General features: G+C 37.9%; 1 protein-coding gene across 2 annotated transcripts in view; it reads right to left on the reverse strand.

The window, feature by feature from the left end:
• The window catches only part of LOC128234259 (cystathionine beta-synthase-like), a 33,826-nt gene that overhangs the window by 3,652 nt on the left and 7,215 nt on the right, over positions 1-22,959 (reverse strand). The window contains exons 3-15 of one of the 2 annotated variants that reach the window (XM_052948377.1): positions 19,638-19,744; positions 17,905-18,039; positions 17,177-17,256; positions 9,415-9,619; positions 9,049-9,140; positions 8,010-8,135; positions 7,621-7,705; positions 6,187-6,298; positions 5,065-5,145; positions 3,796-3,807; positions 1,734-1,868; positions 1,303-1,411; positions 71-155 (exon numbers count right to left, since the gene is read on the reverse strand). In XM_052948377.1, the coding sequence (XP_052804337.1) occupies positions 71-155; positions 1,303-1,411; positions 1,734-1,868; positions 3,796-3,807; positions 5,065-5,145; positions 6,187-6,298; positions 7,621-7,705; positions 8,010-8,135; positions 9,049-9,140; positions 9,415-9,619; positions 17,177-17,256; positions 17,905-18,039; positions 19,638-19,744 (1,364 nt within the window). The remainder of the gene's footprint in view (positions 1-70; positions 156-1,302; positions 1,412-1,733; positions 1,869-3,795; positions 3,808-5,064; positions 5,146-6,186; positions 6,299-7,620; positions 7,706-8,009; positions 8,136-9,048; positions 9,141-9,414; positions 9,620-17,176; positions 17,257-17,904; positions 18,040-19,637; positions 19,745-22,959) is intronic. The other variant, XM_052948378.1, reaches the window with a different exon arrangement.

The following is a 22,959-nucleotide window of genomic DNA, read 5'->3' on the forward strand; positions in this document are numbered from 1 at the left end:
TGACATCATAATTTGCAGTTGCCATGGTGAGGATAAACAATATTGACAGGTGCATAACAGTAAAACTTACATTGTTTCTGTCCATGGACGACCAGCACATAGTGGTCAGTGTCCAGCATCCGAGACAGCTGACCCAGTGATGTGTCCATCTGCACCTGTAACCATGGCAAGTATTTCATGTTGTCAATACACAAATTATTACACATAACATAATTGTGCATATTATAAATCAAGTGCTTTTTTAACTGTTTTGAGATTCTGTTCTAATTTATTGCACTTTATATTAAAAAAATAATCAATGATAAAAAATGCGTTCTTTGTGAAAATACATTTTTTTGTTGTTGATTTTGATAATACTATTGAATTCATTAAGCTTGATTGTGAAAACCATTGAAGGGTGATATGATTGATTGTGAAAACCATTGAAGGGTGATATGATTGATTGTGAAAACCATTGAAGGGTGATATGATTGATTGTGAATAACGTTGAAGGGTGATATGATTGATTGTGAATACCGTTGGAGGGTGATATGATTGATTGTGAATAACGTTGAAGGGTGATTTGATTGATTGTGAATAACGTTGAAGGGTGATATGATTGATTGTGAATAACGTTGAAGGGTGATATGATTGATTGTGAATAATGTTGAAGGGTGATATGATTGATTGTCAATAACGTTGAAGGGTGATATGATTGATTGTGAATAACGTTGAAGGGTGATATGATTGATTGTGAATAACGTTGAAGGGTAATATGATTAATTGTGAATACCATTGAAGGGTGATATGATTGATTGTGAATACCATTGAATATGAATCACTCTTGAAAGCCTGTTTCCCTGGTAGCAACAAGTACCATGTCCTTTCTGAGATGCCAAGAGAATATTCCTCTGGTGGGAATCAAATCAATTTCCTCTAGGGGAGACAGAGAGGCAGACAGTAAAACCACTAGTCCACTCTCATCTTTAAAGTGTGTTGTTTTAACTTGCTTTAACATGTCAATGTTAAAAACCGAAAGTTCATATAAAAGTCTTTTATCTAAAACATCTTCATTTAAGGGAATATTTTCCATCTTATTATTGAGTGTATCAGAAAATATTTTATTCATGGTTGTAATGGAAGATATTTTGAAAACAATTAGTAAATTATTTAAACAGTTTGGCTAGAAGGTATATTTACAATGTCTATTGAAGTGAAAATTTTAATTGGATTTCCGGAACTTGCTAAACTATTCATCCGATTTTCTTAATCTATCTATATGTTCTAGAACACTGGTTGAAAAGATAGCCTCAATGGTCTAACCTGTTTAAATTGTTTGTACATCGCCATGGTGACAGGGTCAGACTTCATGACCTTTGCCCTCACGACCTGTGACATCATGTTGCCTACGGTAATCATACCCAGCACCACTCTGAAGAAGGAAACATCCATATGGTCATAATAAATATGAAGAATGTATATATGTTCAATAGGCTTGATATAAAAATTGTTGCCCTTGTAAACTACATGTACTTGTATCTCATATTTACAAACTAGTTTGAATGTCTGTTTTGACTACTTATAAGTTATTAAAAGCTATGTTACCTAAGTATTTGCACACTATACTGGTTAAAACTTTCACAGCTGTTAACAAAATCATATTACTTTGTATGTCACTATGGATAGCTACATTTACAAGAACACATTTAAGTAGTGTTACACAACCTCCGTGTAGTCAATATATCTTAGCTTACCCGTCCTTGTCGACGACAGGGACCTGGTCAAAACCTTCTTGGTTCAGTATTTCCAATGTCTCTCCTATTGTTACATTCGGCATAACAGTCAGAGGGCTCTGAAGACGCAGGGAGCTCACATTCAGCTTTGACCACCTACAGTAAGCAAATAAGTGGATTAATGATGGTCTTAATTTCTTGCTTTGGTGAAATTATTTATTTTCTAATTTTTAAGCACTTTATGTATGTAATCAATTAAATAATGTTATCTTATGAAAACTGTGTCTTTTGGACTAATGCCTAATGGTTTAAGTGTTATTCCATGCAAGAAGTGTATTCTTAACAGTTGTGCATACACTTAATACAAGCAAAGCAAATTTAAATAAACCGAGACAATTAAGCTTCTAAGGGAAAAAAAATGGGATCTAAATTATTGTCAATTGTAACCATGGCCCCCCAGGTCCGGGGAATAGTGGGGACTTTTGACTTTCGGTCCAGCCAACCCCGGCTAAAATCCCTGCCCTGCGGGGACAAACAGATGGTAAAATCCCGGCCAAATGCCTCTGCACCCCAGGGACCCTAGGTAAGGCCCATTCCCCACTATATTTAAAGCAGACAAAACCACAGCATTCACCCGGCACTGCGGGGCCACCTGAAAGGTAAAAACATGGCCGGTTTCCCCCAGCCATCCCCGGTATACCCCCGGACCTGGGGGGGCCGTGGTAAAAATTGACTGGTGCATTTCCTCTACTAAAACAAATCTCTATGCTTTGATGTTTAGCCAACAACCTTTCACCAAATGATTTTGAATTTTAAAATAAATAATTAATGGCATTATTATCTCCAAAACAACATTCATGCCACATAATATTCTAAGAAACCAGAAATATAGATAAAAAGAATAGCAAGAAAAATGCCTCTAGATCAAAAGAAATGCATGTAAAATAACAGACACCAATCATGCTCCTATCAATGTTTTGCACCACTCGGGTAGGGGCCGCGGACACACCCAGGAGATTTAGGCTGTCTGAATCATTTTTTTGTCTAAAACACACCCCTGGTGTAGGAGTCGTTCCAGGCCCCAAAATTTATTTGAAAATTTTTTTACCCCATCTTATTTCCCAGGTGGCGTTCTCACCAGGTCTGCCAAAACGCCACCTGTTGTGAGTCAACTTCTGTCTAAAATCCCCTATATGCTCGCCACCCTAATGGGGCAATTACTTAATAGGAACATTAGTGTTTTAGTTGAGGATCAAGTTGGTGAACTATACATGCACTGCAAGGAAATTAAACAGTGTTGTCAGTAGGGTTATAGCTATAGAATTATGGGGCTGTATCCAATATCATTCTTGCCCTTAGACACGCCTCAGTGATTTCATTCAGACCATTGGCCAGTTATTTTTACAGTCCAATCAAAACACTAGGATTTCTTATCATAAAACTACGTGAAATTTTAGGTGAATATAGAATACAGCCCCTGGAAGGGTGCTGTCCCCTTTCCTGTTTCAGAAGCATCCTTGTGCACTCATGGAGACCAGCACGTGCACCCTTCTGCCTTCATAGAATTAAATGCTGAAGACTGTCAACTATGTTTTATACCCTATCCTCTCTTTTACAGCACCCTGTCCTTTTTAAAACCTGGCTAAAACCCCATGTCAGGGTGAACAGTTTAATAACATTGTACCAGTTAACACTATATTGGTATTGCCTACGGAGTATAGGACTCCATACAAGTCAGTGTTATGTTATAGATCTAAAGGCATGTAAGACGTAGAGCGATAGATTTAGGCTGTTTTCAATAAAGCAACATTTTTTACTGCAATCTATTGTATGAAATTCTTTGATTAATAATTATTCTATTACAAAGTGTGCACAAGTGTTGATTATTTGTTTGTAGCACATGTTTTTTCTACTATTTATAACTTTTTCAGTAAACTTGGGGGGATCGTTGCATCTGGATTTTGGCCCACTCTTTAAGAATATTGAAAAAAACAACACTTTATGATCAAGTTGCTTTATGAATACAAGCAGTATACTGTTACACACAGCAAGATGATCCGACAAAACCAACAAACTGGTTTACCATTGACCAGAGCTGCCATGAAAAATTTCAAAAATTACAATAAGCTTAATGTTATCATAAATGCAAATTGAAAACTCCATATTAAGAACACACACTAACAACAAGTTGCAATGCAGGATGTTTGGCCAAAAGACTAGAGACTAGATATGATGAAAAACAGTTATGCTCAGAATAAATAGAACAATAATATCATATCAATAACGCATTTTTGTAAAAAAATCTTACAGCCAAAAATCCTGTGATGGGTCTTTTTTTTTTTTTTCAAAATACAATGGCAATAGCATTACAAGCATTTAAACTGATCTAACCTATCTTATGATGATATCACAAATACAGACAGAAATACTAGCAAATATGTTGTGTAAACTATATATGAGCTGCATCACTCGATTCCCAGCCTTTGGACATCATTTGTACAAGTGAAAATAATCATTCATAAACCATGCCAAATATAATGAATTCTTGGTGTGTTTCAATTTCTTCTGTCTTTGAAAGGATTGTCATTTTCTTTATGATTAATGAGAGTTACTTCACTGAGCTTTCCATAGCAACATTGGCTTTCATCAGACTTAATATGACTGCACTCATAGTGTCTTGTTTCAAATGGCCAGGGCTTGTTGTTGTGGTTGTTGTTGAGTTCATAAAGGTCTGCCCGCGCCCTATAATGGCTGCATTATGGCTTGACCCCGTCACATCCCCAAGTGTGACTAAAACAGAATTTTGAAGCCAAAGGGGGAGTTTTACTCCCATCGGTCAATGGCCAGGGCTAGATTTCAATATTGATCTTATCCTTATCCTTAGACATGCCTCAGTGATTCCATTCAGCCTATTGGTTAGCTAAATATACAGGCCAATCAAAACACTTATATTCTAATCTTAAATTTAAATTCAATCTAAGTTGGTTATTCAAAATTTGAATACGGCGCCCGATCTCTAAACAATAAAATAAATAAAAAAACTTGTCTTAAATATGCATGTCACTTTAATAATGTGCTTTGTTATAAAATCATGCATGTGACGTAAAATGCACAACACATGGTCCTAATAATAAAACTGTATCGTTTCATAGATTGATTCCTGAAATGTACTCAACAAAATCATATAATCAATGCATGTCTGAAGCCCAAAATGGCAAGATGTGGCTCATACACAACATTTTTCTGGTACATTTTTAAATATTGTTAAACAACAAAGCAAGTCCAAATTTCGACAACTAAATAATAACACATAACGCCAGTCACAGTAGCCTCAAAGTGCCTGATCACTTACCATGTTCCAGCCACACCCACACGCGGGTCGTGTGCCAGAAAATTACGCTGGCTCATCCAATCATCACTGAGGAACTTTGTCCTGGAAAATTATAAAATGAATGGTAACACCTTGTTTATAATGCTTTGAAAAGTGCTTTATACTTTTAGAGACCAATTAAAATTATGTGATCCAATTGGATGATATCACTCATCAAAGTTACATGCTGTATTCTTGATAAAAAACACTATGTCTTGCTGCGATATAGTTTGATATGGTAAAGAAAGATATCATACCACTGTCATGTGGTTTATAAATCACTAAAATATTGAGGAAACTGTAGGCAAGTCTTCAGACTAATTTAAACATCAATATTTTTATCTAAACTGGGTGACACTAGCCACTTTGCATGCACGTGGCTACAATAGATTCTTTATTGTACTCTAGGGTGTAGGTTTAAGATAAACTGTGTTTTTTTTCACATTTTTTGGTCAAAGGCAATGTTGTTTGTTTGTTTTATGAGTAAAAGGCTTTATTTTAAGGCTATGTGTGGTTTTGATGGTCATAATTGCTCTGTTGTCGTGGAAATAGCCGTATATAGTCAATATGCTATTGTTAACATTGGATGCTATGGATGTGCAAGAACAAAAAGAACAAAAAAAACCTCATAATATTGCAAATGACTTTCAAAACATCATTATTATAAAATATCAATGGCATGTAAGATTTTTATCTGCTCTATACACGAACAAGGTTTACCTTTAAAGTTTTGCTTTTCATTTCTTAAGAGCAGCATTTAATATTTTAATAAACAATCATACTAGTCAAGATAAATAGCTAAAGAAACAAACAAAACATCCATCTTGTTCTTACATATAGTTCTGACAAAGTCTATTCAACCAGCAATTAAACTAGTTCTATGATAAATAGCTAACAGAACATCCATTTTGTTCTTACATATAGTTCCTGACAAAGTGTATTCAACCAACAATTAAACTAGTTTCAAGATAAAGAGCTAGCAAAAACAAACAAAACATCCATATTGTTCTTATATATAGTTCCTGACAAAGTCAATTCAACCAATATTATATCTAGTTTGAAGATAAAAAGCTAGCAAAAACAAACAAAACATGTTTCTCTTACATGTAATTCCTCACAGAGTCTGCAAATATGACAACACATCTCTGTCCCTTCTTCAGTCCAAAATCCTTCATGGCCTGTAGGGCAATGTACATTGTGGCCCCACTGCTGCCGCCTGTAAGCAGTAAATGTTATACATAATATATCATTTCCCTAACATTTAAAATCTGGATTACTGTGCGCCTTTCTTTGCGAATAGTAAGTGAAACTTCATGCTCTGGTGTTTAAGCATGTTGGGAAATGGCGGCCCTGAGAACCAATCAGGGATGTCTTGTGTCAAACACTGCCCAACGAGTCATAAATATTCCACATATCAACATTGCCAATTGAGTCAATTCATTTTTGTTTAAATATTTCCCCCCATATACAGACATTAGCAATCTCCTACGCAGTGAATTCCCTTTCATAAGGCGAAGAAAATGGCTAGATATCAGCCATCCTCTTTTCAGAAATTTATTAGTGTTTTATACCATTGCTATGTTCTTTGGAATGTTTCATATTCAAAAGTTAAAATAAAAACAAAAACAAACTAGAAATGTGTCCATAGGACACGGATGCCCCCACTTCGATTTTTTGTCACAGAAAATAAGCCATAATGATTATTCAGGATAATCTGAGGGCCCTAACTCCTAAATGATTAAAGCGATTTCCATGGCTATCGAACTTGATCAAGATATTATGGTCACAAACATGTATTAAAAGTTTGGTGAGGATTGGACAAACAGTTTTCAAGAATTAGATCGGAAACAATCTTCGGGACGTATTTTTCAAGTCTTTTTTTGCAAATAAAGGGCCGTAACTCCTAAATGACAAAAGCGATTTCCATGGCTATCGAACTTGATCAAGATATTATGGTCACAATCATGTATGTAAAGTTTGGTGAGGATTGGACACATACTTTTCAAGAATTAGATTGGAAACATATATTTTTGAAGTATTTTTGGCAAAAAAGGGCCGTAACTCCTAAATGACTAAAGCGATTTCCATGACTATCGAACTTGATCAAGATATTATGGTCACAAACATGTGTTTAAAGTTTGGTGAGGATTGGACAAACGGTTTTCAAGAATTAGATCGGAAACAATCTTCGGGAATTTTTGGCAAAAAAGGGCCATAACTCCTAAATGACTAAAGCGATTTCCATGACTATCGAACTTGATCAAGATATTATGGTCACAAACATGTGTTTAAAGTTTGGTGAGGATTGGACAAACGGTTTTCAAGAATTAGATCGGAAACAATCTTCGGGACGTACGTACGTACGTACGTACGTACGTACGTACGTACGGACAAGGGCAACCCTATATGCCGCCACTTTGTGGGGGCATAAAAAAACTTCAGTACTTTGTTACCGGCATGTGACTTTGATTATCATCACGTGATACAGTGATTACTCTACTGTTAAAGTAACACCTGGATGGAGTTTGAACTGCTTACCACAGAGAAGTCCTTCCTCTCGTATGAGACGACGAGACATTTGAAATGTTGGCTTGTCATACGACTTGTACCACTTGTCCACAAACTGAAATACAACATTGACACATATTCATAGAGGTATATACATATCTCAAAATTCAGGCTTTGGAAAAATGGCTTTTCTTTTTTCAACTCAATTTTAAAATATATTTTCTTACTAGTAATCACTATGACTGTAGTATGGGGATTTAAACTTGACACCAAAGAAAATTCCAGTATGAACGGGCATGAAGCATAACGTTTAAGATTTCTATCACATTAATACTTGCTAAAAGGAAAATTAACAGTTAACAACAATTGATGTTTGCTTAATATAATAAAAACTCCAAATTTAAATTTGTAGTCCCTACCTTCCTGTCAAGTACAGTTGGTATGAAGTCATAGCCCGTCCCTTCAACCTCATAGCCAGTGACGTCAGTCTTGTTTATCTCAGAAGGTTCTGCCAGAGTAGAGCCAGCCGGGTCTACACCTATCACCTAAGGGCAAAGGCACATATTAACTTGCCGGGTCTACACCTATCACCTAAGGGCAAAGGCACATATTAACTTGCCGGGTCTACACCTATCACCTAAGGGCAAAGGCACATATTAACTTGCCGGGTCTACACCTATCACCTAAGGGCAAAGGCACATATTAACTTGCCGGGTCTACACCTATCACCTAAGGGCAAAGGCACATATTAACTTGCCGGGTCAACACCTATCATCTGAAGACAAAGGCACATATAAACTTGCCGGGTCTTCACAAATCATCTGAAGACAAAGGCACATATTATCTTGCCAGGTCTACACCTATCATCGGAAGACAAGGGCACATATTAACTTGCCGGGTCTACACCTATCACCTAAGGGCAAAGGCACATATTAACTTGCCGGGTCTACACCTATCACCTAAGGGCAAAGGCACATATTAACTTGCCGGGTCAACACCTATCATCTGAAGACAAAGGCACATATAAACTTGCCGGGTCTTCACAAATCATCTGAAGACAAAGGCACATATTATCTTGCCAGGTCTACACCTATCATCGGAAGACAAGGGCACATATTAACTTGCCGGGTCTACACCTATCATCTGAAGACAAGGGCACATATTAACTTGCCAGGTCTACACCTATCATCTGAAGACAAGGGCACATATTAACTTGCCGGGTCTACACCTATCATCTGAAGACAAGGGCACATATTAACTTGCCAGGTCTACACCTATCATCTGAAGACAAGGGCACATATTAACTTGCCAGGTCTACAGCTATCATCTGAAGACATTAACTTGCAGGGTCTACACATATCATCTGAAGACAAAGGCACATATTAACTCGCATGGTCTACACCTATCACATATTAAACTGAGATAACGACATAAAGCGCTTTAGGACTGCCATGTTACCTTGCAATTAGGGCATCTCTCCCTGAACTTCCTGGCAAGCCCTGTCAGTGTTCCCCCCGTACCAGCTCCCAGAACTACCATGTCAACCTTGTCTGAAAACAGAAAAATAATCAATAGAGTGATAAAATATTGGAAGTCAATTGAGTTGGGTTTATCTCTGAACACCAGCTTCAAGTACTACTAGTCTACCGTGTTCCTTTTGACAGAAATGTGCCAACACAGGTGTGTAGATTCACATCTAATTGATTGAAAGCTGTAACCTGCCTTTTATGTAATGAATTATAAAACATCTGCATTCTGTGACATCTAAAGCAATGACTACCACAAAACTTATGCCTCGTAAAGTTTTACAAATATTGTATGCACCTTCACAGGCCTGGAGTATTTCCTCCGCAGTTCCATCATAGTGGGCCAGTGGGTTGCTGGCATTCCGGTACTGATCCAGTATGTGGGCATTGGGGATCTCTTCCATCAAGCGCTTAGCCACACTGATGTGCGACTCCTTGGAATCAAACGCAGCACTGGTCGGTGTGCGGACAATCTCGGCACCTAAGGCTCGTAGAACATCAACCTTTGCATTGGAAACAGAAGATTAGACAAAGCTAAAGCTATCACAGAAATGATTACTAATCCCCGATGCTGTCTTGACACAGAATGGTGTTGCTAAGGCAAATATTAAAAGAACAAGAGCTGTCTTAAGCCAGTTTGCTCGGCGCTTTATCTATGATATAATATGTTTCTTCATGCATACATAGCATGCATTATTGATGAAATATGTGCATGTGAAAGACAAGGGCTATAACTTGTATGAAAGAACATATCGTCGCCGTCATATTAAAATCTTGTAACTCAAGTATTGGTGCGAAAATGATTTTTGTGTGGCGGTAAAGAGTATCTCACGACCCACTTTTCTATCAATTTCTCGTATCTTGATGTTATACTATTGTAACATGACAAAATCTTGCATATCGATTGGTGATGGAAATGAAAATTAAAACATCATTTATAAGATCGATGTTTACATGATAGACACAAATTGATTTTCAACCAATTAATTGATTTTAGGGTAAGTATCGATGTCTAAGGTTAATTAAAAAAAATGTTTCCTATGTTCGCCATTGTTGTATGTTAAGTTTTTGAAGTACATTTAAATCCTTTTATGTTTAAACCAAAACATACTTCTTATTGAGTTGTGAATTCAAAATAACAATGGAGTTGTTTCATTTAGTCATATGACAGGAATCGGAAATATTTGTATTAAATGTATAAAAAGTATGTCACTGTTTGACTTGTAAATTTACCTTCTTTTAGTGGACTTTTTTTCAGATACATTATTTTAAAATTCTTACGTCAGCACACACCATACAATATACAACATTTTGTTAATATGTCAATACAGAGTTGGATTCATATTTATGTGTAATTAATCTTAATAAGTTATATGCTATTACTGCTAATGGTAATTCAAATAGTGAATTTAATACACTGATCAAAACATAAAACACCCATAAGGGAATTAATATACAATTTATTCACTGCTTGATGTATTAATTTTACTTTAAAAATAATGATGGCATCGCTAAATTTAAGTCTACAAATTTTTAATATGTTTAAAGCATTTATTTATCAAAGCCAGACATGTTCATGGTGAGTGTAAAACAAACAATACCACGCATACCAAAGAAAACCAAATACAACTAGAGCTGTCACAGGAGTGACGAATACCCCCAAATGCCGCCTGGACACAGGAATGGCAAACCATTCCTTTGAAAAGAGGCCATAACTCCAAGGTTACTGCACACTGCATCTTCTTTTATCATGCATGTATTGTTTTATTTAAATCTGTTGAGTAATTTAGAAGTTACACTGCTGACAAGAAAAACTAGCCTTTCATGAGTTATTGTCCGGAAACCGTTTTTCTATTTTTATTAACAGTGACCTTGACCTTGGCCCACCAGCCCCAATATCAAACTTGACCTGTATCTTCTGATGTTACACCTGTGTACCAAAAATTGTTCAAATCTGTCTAGCCTTTCATGAGTTGTCGTCCGGAAACCGTTTTTCTATTTTTAGTAACAGTGACCTTGACCTTGGCCCCACCAGCCCCAATATCGAACTTGACCTGTATCTTCTGATGTTACACCTGTGTACCAAAAATTGTTCAAATCTGTCAAGCCTTTCATGATTTATCGTCCGGAAACTGTTTTTCTATTTTTAGTAACAGTGACCTTGACTTTGGCCCCACCAGCCCCAATATCGAACTTGACCTGTATCTTCTGATGTTACACCTGTGTACCAAAAATTGTTCAAATCTGTCAAGCCTTTCATGAGTTATCGTCCAGAAACCGTATTTCTATTTTTAGTAACAGTGACCTTGACCTTGGCCCCACCAGCCCCAATATCGAACTTGACCTGTATCTTCTGATGTTAAACCTGTGTACCAAAAATTGTTCAAATCTGTCTAGCCTTTCATGAGTTATCGTCCGGAAACCATGAAAACCGACCGACAGACTGACCACCGACCGACCGACCGACCGACAAGCTCACTCCTATATACCCCCTCAAACTTTGTTTGTGGGGGTATAATAACTCAACTGTATTTTATATGTATTTCAGGGATAATGTCTGTTACCCCTTAATCCTCTGATGATGAATTAATTACCTGGGTTTGCGACATTTGCTCTGTCAGATCAAAAACTCCATTGGCTTTAGAGATATAATTCCAGGAAGGAAAACTAAAGCTAATAGACACTGACAGTCAGTGCTGACTTAAATGTTATTGTTGTAAAAACAAATACCATGTGTTGATAACCTGCCTAGAAATGTAACCCCTGATGACTTCGCTGATGGCTCTATAACTGAACAATAAAATAAGCAAAATGTCATCAAAGTGGTTAGATGAAGTGAAGACAGATTAATAAGTGATGTAAACAAATCTGTGAACATGAATTGGGATCATTTCGATTAAAGGGGAGACACCATAATTTTATCGCTCAAAGCTACTATTGTATGTTCCCTGTAACAACTCCAAGGTATAAAATTGTTTCAAGGCAGAACAATAATGTTGAAATGATAGAATTTAAATTCCATCAAAATTGTAAAAACAGTTGGTAATGCAACATGTTCACACCGGGCAAACTAATGGTTGACTTGCGATGGACACTAACAAATAAAATTTACAAAGTATATCATCAAATCCCGAATCAATACAGTGCACAATCTCAAGAGGAAACAGAAATGACAGATAAAGATGAAATTGAAACAGACTATGATCCTGGAACATCCAAAAGTGACGAAAATCATAATTTGATCGAACAAGACTTTCCTACAGAAGAAAGCACACATTCAGCTGATTCCTTACATGATCCTGATTACGTCCCTGAGGAAGAAGAACAAGAAAGTGATCATGTTGATCTGGATGGGCTAGAAATTGATCATATTGAAACTGTAGAAACAGAGCCTGGATGATCTAAAAGAAAAGTTTGTAACCCTGATGAGTGGAAAGCAAACATCAACAAAAAAGCTCTTATGGAGGGCAAAGCATACAAGGGACTAGTTAAGAAAGATGGTAAATGGGACTATCATACGGAAAGACAAGAAGGAGTTCTTGGGAATAGGAGCTGTAAGCATTGTAACAGTAAGGTTAAGGCTTGCAACATGATCACAGAGCGGGAGAGACAAACAATATTTGACGACTTCTGGAGTTGCATGGACTGGAAACAGCAAAAAGTTAATGTAATTCAATTGGTCAACTGTTTCTGTGAACAGAGACTCAAGGAGAAACTCTAGTCTAGATTATCATCTGATGGTGAACAACAACAGGTTGCGCGTATGCAAAAATATGTTTCTAAGGACCCTAGGTATAGGAGAGAAAACCCTTTATCAATGGGTAAAAGATTGTCATGCTGTTTCTGGTATTCCTGTGGAAAAAGAATGTAACAGATGTGTTGATATAACACTGTCAAAGAGAATAGAGAACATTCTCGCTGGTTTTCCTAAAATGGAATCCCATTTCTGTAGAAGCTCCTCATGCAAAATGTACTTAGAGCCCACATTTGACAGCAAGGCAGAAGTCTACACGGAATATGTACTTAGAGCCCACATTCGACAGCAAGGCAGAAGTCTACACGGAATATGTACTTAGAGCCCACATTTGACAGCAAGGCAGAAGTCAACACGGAATATGTACTTAGAGCCCACATACGACAGCAAGGCAGAAGTCTACACGGAATATGTACTTAGAGCCCACATTCGACAGCAAGGCAGAAGTCTACACGGAATATGTACTTAGAGCCCACATTCGACAGCAAGGCACAAGTCAACACGGAATATGTACTTAGAGCCCACATACGACAGCAAGGCAGAAGTCTACACGGAATATGTACTTAGAGCCCACATTCGACAGCAAGGCAGAAGTCTACACGGAATATGTACTTAGAGCCCACATTCGACAGCAAGGCAGAAGTCAACACGGAATATGTACTTAGAGCCCACATTCGACAGCAAGGCAGAAGTCTACACGGAATATGTACTTAGAGCCCACATTTGACAGCAAGGCACAAGTCAACACGGAATATGTACTTAGAGCCCACATACGACAGCAAGGCAGAAGTCTACACGGAATATGTACTTAGAGCCCACATTCGACAGCAAGGCAGAAGTCTACACGGAATATGTACTTAGAGCCCACATTCGACAGCAAGGCAGAAGTCAACACGGAATATGTACTTAGAGCCCACATACGACAGCAAGGCAGAAGTCTACAAGGAATATGTACTTAGAGCCCACATTCGACAGCAAGGCAGAAGTCTACACGGAATATGTACTTAGAGCCCACATTCGACAGCAAGGCAGAAGTCAACACGGAATATGTACTTAGAGCCCACATTCGACAGCAAGGCAGAAGTCTACACGGAATATGTACTTAGAGCCCACATTCGACAGTAAGGCAAAAGTCTACACGGAATATGTTGCTGATAGTGAAAGGCAAAATATTCCACATGCTTCACAAACCCTGTTTAAAACAGTGTTTGAAAAGATGAATTTTGGTCTGTATTGGCCTAAAAAGGGTCTCTGTGATTTGTGTTGCACCTACAAGGCCGTAGTTTTATGCCCGCGACTAAACACAAGCGCACTGTACTATAAAACAAAACTCTTATGTTACAATTTCACTGTCAAGGATCTTGAATCAAAAGATGATTGCTGTTATTTTTGGACAGAGTCAGAAGGTCTCATTCGCGTCATGTGTTGTGGATCATTTGGAAAAGCCTGTTAATTAACAACAATGTGCGTGAAGACGTGGTCTGCAGTGATGGGTGCTCGTACCAAAACAGATATTCTACCCTATCCAATGGATTATTAAGGATTGCTGTAAAGCAGAATGTTACCATTATCCAAAAGTATCTGTAACAGGAACATACTCAAATAGAGGTGGATAGTGTACATAGTACCATTGAACGGAAGTACAGAAAGAACCCCGTCTATATCCCACAAAACTACATGGATATGATCATAGTGGCAGGTAAGTCACAATCTTATGAAGTGAACTACGTTCTTTGGCAATTATGCAGCACTCGTGTATTACACATCTATTAGGCCTGGAACTAAAACAGGTGATCCTGTGGTTACAGATAACAGAGCATTGAAGTATGACCCAAATGGCATGATAATGTATAAACAATGCGACGAGTACAATCACCTTCGCAGAAAGGCCAAAAGGCAGGATGTCTCAACTGAAGTTCAACCTCTTCACAAAGGACCACTCCCAATCAAGAGGTCGCAGTATCAGCAACCTCAGTATTAGGAACTGAAAAAGTTCATACCACAAGACTATCACGCGTCTTATGACCAACTCTTGCATGACTAGTTAGATGCAAACAATGTGATCTGAATATATCAGGCAACTCAAAGTGCCGTGAATCAATAACTGTCTGTGGCAAAAGCTTTTATCAAGCATTATCAATGTAAAACCTAAGATTCTTAAAAGACAGATATTGTATTGTTAAACTACATTTAATGAGAATTACTTATAAATGTTTACAGGGATGCAAACACAAATTTGTAAAAAAAAAGAGGAAACCTATACGAAATAAGAGGATCCCATTCACACTATATACAAAAAAGCATTTTTCAAAGTTTTGATGCCCCCAAAAAAAGAAATCAGCTGAAAATTGGCATCCCTGATTTATTGTTATCAGTGTATCCCGATCAATGCGTGAAGAATGTTGAAGAAATGTTGAATAGATGTTTAAACAGTCACAATCAAACAAACCTTTATTAGTAAGCAAAACAAATCAAATTTGCATCTATTGCGAAATGCTTCATTTCCATTTCTTAAAAAGGTCAATGAGTTTACAGGGAAAATGTGAAAATTTACATTAAGTTATGAATATTGTAAGCTGCGAAAATATGCAAGAGGCAGTTGTAACACATTTGGCGCGTGTTTGTATCTGTTAATGTTATACAGTCACCATCATTAAGTCTATAGTTTGTTAATTCTTATTAGTCATTTTTTTAAAGTTCTAGATCATACCTACAATATCGTGTTCTTTCAGTCTAAAGTCTCCTATTTTAACGTTGCGGATACATCTGATATTACACGCATAATTAATAACTAATATTGTATAATATATATTTAAGATTAATCATAAACTATTTCTATATGTTTCGAAGCTGTAAGTAACACACTTTAAATTAAGCAATTAATTATTAAGGATTGCTGATGTGCATTTGGTAAACTGTATATCATAATTGTTATTAGGAATGATTCACTTTCAAAACATGTTTAGTTACAGAGTTAAATAAATTTATGAACAGCCGGTTTGTTTTCATTTCAAATTTAATCTGCATACTCTGCATACAATTCCGATTAGATGATGTAAATAGTCCATGGAATTGTAGGTAAAACCCTCAAATAGTATAATAATATAGGCTAAAATTGTTCTTAAATGCCAGGAAAATAAATCAGCTATGTCACGGCTAAATAAATGAAATACACATTTTTTTTTATCATGGTTACTTATTGTACTAGAGCAAAACAAAAGTCATATCTAAGAGAATGTTGCCACTATCCTATAATTATCCTATCTGAATATTTTGGGTCGTGTATGATACACGCTGTCAATCGGTGAAAGATAAAATGTTGTAACTCCATTTCTTCGGCACCTACTATAAACATTCCTTTTAGTATAAATATATTCAAAAAGTTATTAACTTTATTCAACAAATGAAATATCTGGACACAAAATATGTCTCTGCAAAAAATAAAGAAAATAGAGATACGAGGTTTTGAGGTGATGGCAACAATATAGAGTATAACACTAAGGTGAAGTTTAAGGTCTGTTGCAATAATGATATCTGAGATATGATCAAAAGCCCCAACACGCCGCAAAAGCTTTACCCAAATTTCTTCATCAATTATGGGCCATTATTTCAATTCAGAATCACACAGAGTTGTATAGCTTGATGTTTTGATGACTTTGAACATAAGTGTGAAGTATGAAGTCAGCTGAGTGAACTGTTTTTGAGATACTGTTTTTGTGCAAAAGTGGTAAACAAACAAGTTAATCTCACTTCCAAAGTCAATCAGGGGCAATGATATGTATTTAGTATCAAAGAGAGTCATCAACCTTAGTTTTGATGGCCCTTAACTCTTTTGTGAAGTATGACGTCAATTGATGAAGTTTTCTTTTAGACTTTAGATATGGTCAGAAGTGCCAAAATAATCTGATTCTATACATGTTGCTTGGTGGATAGCATTACCTTTCAATTTTCACCGGACAACGCATTACAGCAATTTACTGAAATGCTTACAGTGCGTGTTTAATAAATCATTATTTTGTACTTTGTTTTAAGAAATTTATTTATTAATCAGTACACAATGCCATTTCTTTATGACACATTTACATATTTTAGCTAGACTTAAGGTGCAAACTGTTGAATCATACATTTACAATACATGTATAACAGAAACTGGCATTTCAAAACAGAATGATTTAGCAAGTTAACAAAATTTGTATTTTGTACAACCAGCATGCAGTATATCAATCAATAGCCCAACAAGACAGATGTACCAAAGTCTCAAGGAAAGGCCTTGTTATCCATCTGTCAGCATGTATGTCACACTGACCTTTTCCATGCTCATTTTCTCCGGCATCACGATGATGCACCTGTAGCCCTTCACTGCAGCTGCCAGCGCCATACCAATACCTAATGATGATAGAGAAGCCATTCAACAGTAGGTCCACAACTATTTTTATGACTTTAATCTAACCCTTATCTTAACCCTAACAATAATCCACCCTCACCTGACCATAACCTTAAAAGAAGAATATATATTTTCTTAAGTCTTAATTGAAATATGAATGGTTAAATAACAAGGCTTTTAGGTGGTAGACCAAATGTAAACTAGTCCATAATAGATAATAGCTCAATTTAGATAAGTCGTTGTAAAAGAAATATAGAATTATCAATATAAGAAATGGAAATTAATGATTCTTAAAAATGTGTTTTTTTATCTTTTTACTATACTAAATGTAGTGATGAGAGGTTAAAAGTAAACCACACATCTTACATTTTATTTTTTTTAAAATAGACTACACCATGGAATTACACAGCAATTCATTAATGAGCACTTTAGTTTGGCAACAATAAATTGTGTCAGACCAAACACTGCTATAACCCACCATTTTCCTCGAAAATGAGTTTAATCAGTGTATGCCCTGTTTAAAAATTCCCTGCCCCCATCGACACATGAAACATAAGCATTAGTTTCAGTGTGCATTTAACCCCACTGATTATATTTTGTACAAGACCATTACATACTCATTTTCCTAGAATGGGAGTGCTATGTCATACCAGTATTCCCAGACGTAGGTTCAATAAGCACATCCCCAGGTTTAAGAATTCCCCTTCTCTCTGCATCTTCGACCATTCGCAATCCAATACGATCCTTCACGCTCCCTCCAGCATTAAAAAACTCACACTTTGCCACTGAAAAACATGAAGGTAAGTATGTAAATTATATTGGGAAACCTGACAATTTGCCATTGTAACAGGTTTGTTTGTAATAATCAAAGTCTTAAGGTAGAAGCATAACAGCAAACTATCTTACAAAAAAACAACCCTCTTCTTCATAACATTGGATGTTTTAAAACTTACTTTTAACACATAAAAGAACACAAACAGACTATTTGAATTGCAATTGTTTATTATTTAATGAAAACTAAGCATTATTAAAAGAAGACTTGATTAACTTTCAAGTCTTTTGAATTATCTTAATTTTTTCTAAAATGTAAGGCATATTTCACCAAATTTATCTTATTTTTACTGCTTCATAAACTTCACAGAAAGCTTAAACATAAAGTTAATTGCTTCTAACAAGTTCATCAGACTCAAGTATATCAAACACTATACTTTGGTGACTGAGTCTTTAATAAATATCTATTGGGCTGACCGGTCTGGACCAGGCCGGACCAATTTCAGTTAAAGAAAATGATTAAAAAACTGGTCTGAAATATATATTTTTTATTATTTCGTTCCAGAACAGTAAAATATGTAAAAATTGTAATACCTAAACCTGGTTTGTCATTCACACATCCCCCAAATAGCCCAATAATTTGACAAGATAACTATCAGACCAGCTGCTTTGTAAATTTTTACACAATTGAACAAACATATAACATTGCGTCACCTTGCCAATGGCAATGACCGTCTGCTTCAAATGAAACAATGTTCTAAAATGTGTGCCTTGTTTTTACACTGTAAGTATCAATTGTTTCCTAATGTTTGACAACATTTTTCATCATTTCTTCGCTTTTTCTATCACAAATTTACAAACTTTTTATCATTTGACCAGTGTCTTCTCTATGTACATTCTGATTGGTTTACATCCAATGGCTCCGCCTACTTGGGACGTTTCAATAATCGGATGATTGACGACCCAATTATGGGATTAGGAGATAACCTATTATAAATGGCTAATTGCGATGTTTTGAATGCTGGAACAGCTGCCAAATACTCCCTGATTGACAAAATTTACAATTTGCTAAAAATTGTGGAAGAAGTCAATGTGATTTTTTTCCACTTGATAGAAAAGACATAAGACACCACATTATGAAATGTGTATACACTAATTAATTCATAATAATATCGGCATCAATAATCAACATTTAGAGATACAACTTCGATGTCTCAGACAAGGTATAATGTGTCATAATGAACAGAAATTAGCACCCTGATTATAAGCGTGAATTACAGTTAATCAGACCCTCGGTGATGACGGTCGTGTGCCTAAGCACCCACTGATCTGGGACAGATTAGAAAACGGCAACATTAACCAATGAAATACTTTTAGGGCGTAACTTTGTGATAAACAAAGATCTGAATGGCCAAAAGGGAGCAAGGGGGCGGGAAAAATATGACAGGGCATGTAAAAAGGGGCAACGGGGCGGGGTCAAAAAAGGGCAGGGCGGGCCGCCCTTCCATTCCGCTTTAGCTAAAACACTAATTGGTATCTGTCACTCCCATGGACATTTTTAAATCATTTATAACCTATACATATATAATATATGTCTTCATTGAGTACTTACAGACTTCACACTGGATCCCTTCTGATGCAGGCAGCCGGTTTAATCTTACAAGAGGCGTGTTTCCGATGTTGTCAAGGACAGAAGACATAATGGCAGGCCTTGGCTTACTGTAATATGGATACCATTTTATCAAATTTCATAGACTCAACATGATGTATGTATGGTGACTCCCTAATACACTATATAAATGGTTAGTGCATTGGAAAGGGTAGACATTGTGAGAATCCCTCCTAAATACACTACACCCATGGTTAGTGCACTGGAAAGGGTAGACATTGTGAGAATCCCTCCTTAATACCCTACAACCATAGTCAGTGCACTGGAGAGGGTAGACATTGTGAGAATCACTCCTTAATACCCTTCACCCATAAGTCCGTGCACTGGAGTGGGTAGACATTGTGAGAATCTCTCCTTAATACTCTTCACTCCTTAATACCCTACACCCATGGTCAGAGCACTGGGGAGGGTAGACATTGTGAGAATCACTCCTTAATACCCTTCACCCATAAGTCAGTGCACTGGAGAGGGTAGACATTGTGAGAATCTCTCCTTAATACTCTTCACTCCTTAATACCCTACACCCATGGTTAGTGCACTGGGGAGGGTAGACATCGTGAGAATCCCTCCTTAATACCCTACACCCATGGTTTGTGCACTGGGGAGGGAAGACATCGTGAGAATCACTCCTTAATACCCTACACCCATGGTTAGTGCACTGGGGAGGGTAGACATCGTGAGAATCCCTCCTTAATACCCTACACCCATGGTTATTGCACTGGGGAGGGTAGACATCGTGAGAACCCTCCTTAATACCCTACACCCATGGTTAGTGCACTGGGGAGGGTAGACATTGTGAGAATCACTCCTTAATACCCTACACCCATGGTTAGTGCACTGGGGAGGGTAGACATTGTGAGAACCCTCCTTAATACCCTACACCCATGGTTATTGCACTGGGGAGGGTAGACATTGTGAGAACCCTCCTTAATACCCTACACCCATGGTTATTGCATTGGGGAGGGTAGACATTGTGAGAATCACTCCTTAATACCCTACACCCATGGTTAGTGCACTTGGGAGGGAAGGCATTGTGAGAATCACTCCTTAATACCCTACACCCATGGTTATTGCACTGGGGAGGGTAGACATCGTGAGAACCCTCCTTAATACCCTACACCCATGGTTAGTGCACTGGGGAGGGTAGACATCGTGAGAACCCTCCTTAATACCCTACACCCATGGTTATTGCACTGGGGAGGGTAGACATCGTGAGAACCCTCCTTAATACCCTACACCCATGGTTATTGCACTGGGGAGGGTAGACATCGTGAGAACCCTCCTTAATACCCTACACCCATGGTTAGTGCACTGGGGAGGGTAGACATTGTGAGAATCACTCCTTAATACCCTACACCCATGGTTAGTGCACTGGGGAGGGTAGACATCGTGAGAATCCCTCCTTAATACCCTACACCCATGGTTAGTGCACTGGGGAGGGTAGACATTGTGAGAACCCTCCTTAATACCCTACACCCATGGTTAGTGCACTGGGGAGGGTAGACATTGTGAGAATCACTCCTTAATACCCTACACCCATGGTTATTGCATTGGGGAGGGTAGACATTGTGAGAATCACTCCTTAATACCCTACACCCATGGTTAGTGCACTTGGGAGGGAAGGCATTGTGAGAATCACTCCTTAATACCCTACACCTATGGTATGTGCACTGGGGAGGGTAGACATTGTGAGAATCACTCCTTAACACCCTACACCAATGGTCAGTGCACTGGGGAGGGTAGTCATTGTGAGAATCACTCTTTAATACTCTACACTCCTGATCAGTGCACTAGGGAGGGTAGACATTGTGAGAATCACTCCTTAATACCCTACACCCATGGTTAGTACACTGGGTAGGGTAGACATTGGGAAAATCCCTCCTTAATACCCTACATCCATGGTTAGTGCACTGGGGAGGGTAGACATCGTGAGAATCCCTCCTTAATACCCTACATCCATGGTTAGTGCACTGGGAAGGGTAGACATTGTGAGAATCCCTCCTTAATACCCTACATCCATGGTAAGTGCACTGAGGAGGGTAGACATTGTGAGAATCCCTCCTTAATACCCTACACCCATAGTTAGTGCACTGAGGAGGGTAGACATTGTGAGAATCCCTCCTTAATACCCTACATCCATGGTAAGTGCACTGAGGAGGGTAGACATTGTGAGAATCCCTCCTTAATACCCTACACCCATGGTTAGTGCACTGAGGAGGGTAGACTTTGTGAGAATCCCTCATTAATACCCTACATCCATGGTTAGTGCACTGGGGAGGGGTAGACATTGTGAGAATCACTCCTTAATACCCTACACCCATGGTTAGTGCACTGGGAAGGGTAGACATTTTGAGAATCCCTCCTTAATACCCTACATCCATGGTTAGTGACTGGGGAGGGTAGACTTTGTGAGAATCACTCCTTTATACCCTACATCCATGGTTAGTGACTGGGAAGGGTAGACATTGTGAGAATCACTGCTTTATACCCTACACCCATGGTTAGTGACTGGGAAGGGTAGACATTGTGAGAATCACTCCTTAATACCCTACACCCATGGTTAGTGACTGGGAAGGGTAGACATTGTGAGAATCACTCCTTAATACCCTACACCCATGGTTAGTGACTGGGAAGGGTAGACTTTGTGAGAATCACTCCTTAATACCCTACATCCATGGTTAGTGACTGGGAAGGGTAGACATTGTGAGAATCACTCCTTAATACCCTACATCCATGGTTAGTGACTGGGAAGGGTAGACATTGTGAGAATCACTCCTTAATACCCTACATCCATGGTTAGTGACTGGGAAGGGTAGACATTATGAAAATCACTCCTTAATACCCTACATCCATGGTTAGTGACTGGGAAGGGTAGACATTGTGAGAATCACATCTTTATACCCAACATCCATGGTTAGTGACTGGGAAGGGTAGACTTTGTGAGAATCACTCCTTAATACCCTACATCCATGGTTAGTGACTGGGAAGGGTAGACTTTGTGAGAATCACTTCTTAATACCCTACATCCATGGTTAGTGACTGGGAAGGGTAGACATTGTGAAAATCCTTCCTTTATACCCTACACCCATGGTTAGTGACTGGGGAGGGTAGACATTGTGAGAATCACTCCTTAATACCCTACACCCATGGTTAGTGACTGGGAAGGGTAGACATTGTGAGAATCCCTCCTTAATACCCTACATCCATGGTTAGTGACTGGGAAGGGAAGACATTGTGAGAATCACTCCTTTATACCCTATACCCC

Source organism: Mya arenaria, chromosome 5 (assembly GCF_026914265.1).
Source record: "Mya arenaria isolate MELC-2E11 chromosome 5, ASM2691426v1".
In the NCBI taxonomy this organism is placed as follows: domain Eukaryota; kingdom Metazoa; phylum Mollusca; class Bivalvia; order Myida; family Myidae; genus Mya; species Mya arenaria.